Consider the following 6,463-nt stretch of genomic DNA (forward strand, 5'->3'; position numbering starts at 1 on the left):
TTTTTTAAAACATAAACGTGTTAAGTTTGCAAATCCATTTGTAGGTTTAAAACAACATTTCTATACTATTTTAGTATTTGTTTCTAACTGATTTAATATTAAATGTCTTCTTTTTAAAAGCAAGTAATGATCTGTCTCACGTGAGGGAAATGTTTCTCTGCTGTTTTACAAGAGCAGACCGTCTGTGAGATAATCCTTCACTGACAGAGAGACACTGATCACAGCTGATCCGCACACACACACACACACACACTCGCTCACTCACACACTCGCTCACACACACTCACACACTCACACTCGCTCACACACACACACACACTCACACTCGCTCACACACTCGCTCACACACACACACACTCACACACACACACACACTCGCTCACATACACACACACACACACACACACATACACACACACACGCCACACACACACACACACACACACACTCGCTCACACTCACACACACACACACACACACACACACTCGCTCACATACACACACTCGCTCACACACACACACACACACTCTCATACACTCACACACACACACACACACACACTCTCTACATACACACACTCTCATACTCACACACACACTCGCTCACACACACACACACACACACGTGTAAGACAAAAGACAAAAAGAGCAAAGCAGCATCAGCTCATTTAGACTCAATGCTTCAGTTAAAAACAGACAAATGATGAAAAATGATGAAAAACCTAACAGTCATAAAGGAATCTTGTAAGAAGTGTGTGTCAGTGTGACTCCAGCAACTCTCTTTTCAAAAAGCACCTAGCAACAACTTCAGCTATTTTTAAAATGTATTTAGCAACTCATGAAAGTGACTCAAATGATAAAAAGACATGCTTTTTACCCATCTGTCATCTATCCATCCATCCATCCATCCATCCATCCATCATCTATCTATCTATCTATCTATCTATGTATTGTTTTATGGCTCTATAATCTTTGATTCTCAGGTCAAGTAATGGTCCTCAGTAGACGGGTCACAGGAGAGGTTTGTTCTGCTCAGATCTAGAAGTCTCTTAAAGGGTATAGTTTCATTACATATGGACAAAATACTAGGTGAAAAAGCACCCATCTATCAAAAAAATGCAAAGCGTAAATTAAAATACAGGTAAAATGCTGGTGAAAAAATATTTAAAGAGTTTTACTTTTTTAAAATGTTATTGAAAATACAATTGCAACCAGCTGAACATGTTCATATTACTTTTACAAATAACACGTACATTAAATCTTTATATTATTTTTACAAATAAATCTAAATGAACATATTTAAAATGATGTCCTTTGCTGAGATGTGACTAATTTGCGTCACGGCTGCACTATGACATCATCATCATCATCATCATCATCCTCCTCCAGTGACATCACAGAGTCGTTTTAGCAGCTTGAACCTGAAGATGAGCAAAAAACACTGACTTCCCTTGAAATCCTAAACACTGAAGTCGATGTAGTGCCAGTGTTCAGGTGCCTCCGTGTGGTCGACACCAGCCTCACTGACCCCCAGGACCTTCTTCTGTCTGGAGACATCTAAATCTGATCTGATGAGATGCGTTACATCTTGACTCGCTGCATGAAAATGAACAAGAAGGGCTATTGTCAGAAGATGCTGAAAAATGCAGATGATGAAAAACAGTGTTTCAATAACAAACTAAATCCCGTAGACCTTGGATTCGTGTGTTTATACGTTGTTCTATTTTCAGAAGATTGCTTTGGATTTGAGCTTATCTTCAGTCGAGTCGTTAGCTAGTCTTTCTTTCTCTTGTTTAGTGTCACACAGAAAGACTTCTTTACGACGGCTGAGGTGCTCCACCATCACGATTAAACCCTGAACACATGCTGAGAAGTTAAACTAGAACTCCACTGATGATTTCTCAAGATCTCCAAAATACATACAAAAATGTATGTATTATTGTTATTGAATAAATTAATTGAATTAGCTAAATGTATACACCATAACATGATAAAACTGTGAATAACATTAAACTGCTGTTTCTTACGCACCAAAAACGACGTAAAAACGTTTTATTGATGAAATATATTAGAGTTTATTGTTGCTGTCTGAGAGTGATGTAATTAACACGCGCGTTTTATGATGATTTATTATTTATTTATCTTATTAATTTTATTTTAGTTGTTTTTGTTCCGCTTTATATCTGCCTTGTATTTATATTCGATAAATCAATAATGATCGATAAAAAAAAATTAATAACCAAAATCTGACACGCGCCGCTGTGCGCGTCACCGGCCACGCCCCCTCGAGCGCGCGGCGGGGTGTTTAGCGCGCGCGCGCCTCCTCGGTCTCACACGCAAAACGCTCGTAAACACAGATTACGTGAAATAAGATTAAAAACGATCGCGTCAGAAACATGACAGAAGTGCTGACTTCACAACACAGCGAGTCTGAGTTTTCTTCGTTCGCTCGGAGGGTGTTCCTGCCGCGCTTTTCACGGCGGGTTAGCGCGTTAGCTTAGAACTCTTCCAGTTCTGATTTGTTTGACAGAATCTGGCAGAAGACGGACGAGAAGAGTTTCCTTCAGTTCGGTCGACGAGAAATGACCGGCGAGCCGCTAGCCGTCCTCCAGGTGGAGGGCTATCATCACTTGGCTAAGCTAAGCTAAGTTCATGCAGTCGTTTATATCATGTGTTTCTAAGCGCGTCTTCTGTCAGACTCTCGCTGGTAAATGTAGCTAGTAAACATCCACCATGACCTGCCAGGGTCATCCAAACCGTTAGTGAGGCTCGAGCTCGGCGTGTTTGAGGAAACCCACTGTCTGTGTGTCGAAACACGCGTTTATTCAAGCGAGTGAATCTCGTGCTCGGCATGGAGAAAGCCCCGGCGGCGAACGGAGTGCAGCGGGGCGCGGCGGAGCGTCCGGCCGAGCAAGAGCGCTCTTCTCCGGGCTTCGACTCGGAGCTCAACGGCGTCCAGACCGACAGATACGGGTTCATAGGAGGAGCTCAGCAGAGCCCGGGAGACGAGTAAGTGACAACACACAACTATTACAAACAAGGGAGTGTATTAGCGGCTCTTTATAAAAACCGATCACGAATAATAGTCCTAAAAGTGAAACTCTGCATCATGTGATGACTCGCTCGTGAAGGTCTGTGTTCTGTTAGTCGGTTCTTCAGGTCGTGGTTCTCACCCAGAGGATGTCGTTATATAATATTCCTGGCTTGCAGTAAAATGCAGTGGAATCAAATTCTAGTAAATCAGAATAAATGCCTGAATTAGCAAGTTAAACTTTTTTTAATAACGTACACAATTATTTTAATTTGTTTCATTATCAATATAGGTTTCTTTTCTTTTTTATAAATATTTACATTTTTTCTTTTTTTAATTAAGAGATAAAGACCTATAAATATATGCGGTACGATTATTATTTTTTTAATGTTTTTGAAAGAGCTGTCTTCATCTTACTGAGTCTGCATTTATTTGATTGCAAAAAAACTAATATAGTGAAATAATACATTAAAGCACTTGTTTTCTGTGAGTGTAGTTTAAAATGTGACTTTATTTCTGTTCTGTTTGACTCCAGTGTCTCAACATTAGGTTTTTGTAAAAATGCTAATAGTTTTTTGGGATTCATTGATTAATAAACCCCGTGTTCTGTTGAATTCCTGGTAGAAAGGCTGGTCTGTCCTCATGAAGAGTCTCTCTTAGTCTCTCTACAACAGAGCGTTTAGACTCATGTGAACGCTCTTCATCGCTCAGAATTGCTCATTGAAGTGTGTTCAGTTTGGAAATGAAAGCGCTCCGTGACTCATTCGGCTCTTCTGAGTAGTGTGGCGGTCAGCGGCCAAAGACTTGTAATTGCTGATAAAATAACTAAAATGCGGTGTGTTTTAAGCTCTGGGTGTTAGCTGACCCACACAGAGACTCATCCGCTCATCCTTGTGTCTTCATGAACGTCATTTTTTGGCATTTGGTATAATACAATGACATACTAGCTATTTATACATTTTAAAAATATTTGATCAGAATACACATCTACTTAATAAAGGCCCTCAGATATGTTTTTTTTTTAGTGCTGTCAAAAACAGTTTAGCACTGATGGATGCGGTTTAAGTATTTGTTTGCGTAGTGTGTGTATGTATGTGTGTGTGTGTGTGTGTGTGTGTGTGTGTGTGTGTGTGTGTGTGTATATATATATATAAAAACACATGCATATCATGTGACACTGAAGACTGGAGTAATGAAGCTTATCTTTAAATATATTCACACAAGTTATTTTGAAGTTAAATAATATTTAAAAATATTACTGTTTATATTGTTTTATTTAAATATAAATTCAGCCTTGGTAAATAGAATAGGCTTCTTTAAAAAAAAAAACATGAAAAAAAAAAAATGCCCCCAAACTTTTTAACACATGTAAGCGTCGTTTGTTCATCTCCTGTTTAACATCTGAAACTGCTGATGCTCCGTATGAGCTCTGTGAGAGGGATTGCGTTCATTTGGGAAAGTTCTGTGCATGTTCTTCTCTCTTTCGCGTCCAGTGTTGTATAAAAGAGGTCTTTGAGTGATTATCATGACACCGTAATGACATTAAAGAGGAGAAAGAGGGCTGTGCTCCTGCTGTAAGGACAGTTTCTCTGAACAATGGACAGTCACACTTCTCCATGGAGAGTCATCGACTCGTTTAGGACATTTCACTCTTTGGCTTTTGTTTCCCTCCGTTTGTTTATCACCGCCATGGAGATGAAGCCAAGCGCTGAGCCTCTGGGGAGCGTTTTAACGCACCGCTTCACCTTTCCTTCAAACCCACTGGGTTCTGTGACGGTCTTTCGCTCCGTGCGTGACTCATCCGATCAGAATATCCGATCTATCCCGGTAATATAGTGACATTGACGGTTTCGGTTCTTATTTTGCCAACCAGAGTTAGTCCGTCTGACAGGGACAGAGAGCAGTCATGTGCTTCCTGTTTCCTCTCTTACTAACCGGTCTGAAGAACATGGAGCGAAAGGAAACGCTTTTTGAGCACTTCTTATCCTCTTTCCCTGAGCCCGTCGTCCCGTGTCTGTTCGCCTTCGTTCAGCTGTGTGTGTGTTTTCAGTGTATTCTGATCCTCTGGAGCGGTGCACACAGGAAGACTAAACCACGGCAGGCCCGTAGATCTGAAGCAGCGTCATCATCTGTAATCTGATCGCTGATGATGATGCGTAATCTGTGTGTGAGGATATAGCTTTCCATTTCACGAGCGCGCGTCAGCAGGGCTTACAGCATCGGCCTTCCTCTGGATCTCCATCATCATCATCATCATCACAACCAACATTTCAGCGTTCAAACATTTCAGAATCTACGCCGGATTCTTATAAATGTAGTCTTTTTTTAAATTTAAGTAAAAAATTGACAATTGGTGTAACCATCACATAACGGAAAATATGTTTTTACTTTAAGTCCATGCGTACGCATTTTAAGCACAATTTAAAAAGCACTCAATGTAAAACATGTTCTGAATGATTAGTTTCTAAGCTTTAGAGGGTTCCACCACGTGATGTTTTTATAACTGAGTCTTGCCGTAGGAAAGATCAAAGTATCTTGTTTAAAAGTCAGAATGACACGGTTGTAAGGGTAGAGTCTGTTCACTGTTTATCAGGTTATTACCGTGCCGTTACCAGAAATTGATCACTCGTACCCAACGGTACCTTTTTCTGTACTTTCTTCTCTGTGTAAAAGCACAAACATGTATATCAGTCAAATAAATACTTCTTCTTCCAGGAGTTCTTATGTTTGAAGGGCTTGTACCTGTTCTGTTCTGACTCTGTCTCTGTGTAATATACTCGATCAGAAGTTCTCCCCTCACCCAGATGGGTACAGATTGATTTATTGTACTCGATACTCTTAATAGCCTTAAAAGTAAGAGCTCGGTACCCAACGGAACCGAAGGGACCTCTCTGTGATATCATTTTCTGTTTAGTTTTCCTGCATGTTGGTCACACCACATGACTTTACGGCTGGCAATGCTTCTCTTGTTTTAATATTAGCATTAGCAGTAGCCATTTGATTGATTTTATGTCTAAGAAATAACAAAAAATGTGCCAAAATACCTTTCTGGTGTACTTTTGAATAAAATAACAGACCCAGAAATAGTTCAGCCTCGTGCCTTTGAGAAATGATGATTTAATCTGTTTGTTATATAGACCCTAGAATACTTATCTCGTCCCATTTAATGATGAAAGGCACTGTTAAAATACTCTTCAGTGCTTCGTGTGTTGTATCTTCTTTGATATGAATCAGGTTTTCTGTTTTAAAGAATCTGATATGAATGCACTCAGTCACACTTTAAGGGTGTGTTTGTCAGCTGCGTTTAATAAAAGTCTTTCAGGCCGAGGCGTGACTTAATGAGAAGGATTCCCAGAAGCACACTGTCTCAGTGATCTCCCGCGCTCTGTCCAAGACATCCTGAGAAACGCTCATCCCACATTAATACCACTC

General features: G+C 40.2%; 1 protein-coding gene across 1 annotated transcript in view; it reads left to right on the forward strand.

Moving 5' to 3' along the window:
• The first annotated feature begins 2,280 nt into the window (after window positions 1-2,280).
• Window positions 2,281-6,463, forward strand: part of tbc1d10ab (TBC1 domain family, member 10Ab) — an 11,969-nt gene continuing 7,786 nt past the window's right edge. Inside the window, 1 exon segment of the mRNA XM_043249975.1 lies at window positions 2,281-3,009. Within this exon segment, the coding sequence (XP_043105910.1) occupies window positions 2,852-3,009 (158 nt within the window). The 5' untranslated portion in view covers window positions 2,281-2,851.

Source organism: Puntigrus tetrazona, chromosome 10, assembly GCF_018831695.1.
Source record: "Puntigrus tetrazona isolate hp1 chromosome 10, ASM1883169v1, whole genome shotgun sequence".
Classification (NCBI taxonomy): domain Eukaryota; kingdom Metazoa; phylum Chordata; class Actinopteri; order Cypriniformes; family Cyprinidae; genus Puntigrus; species Puntigrus tetrazona.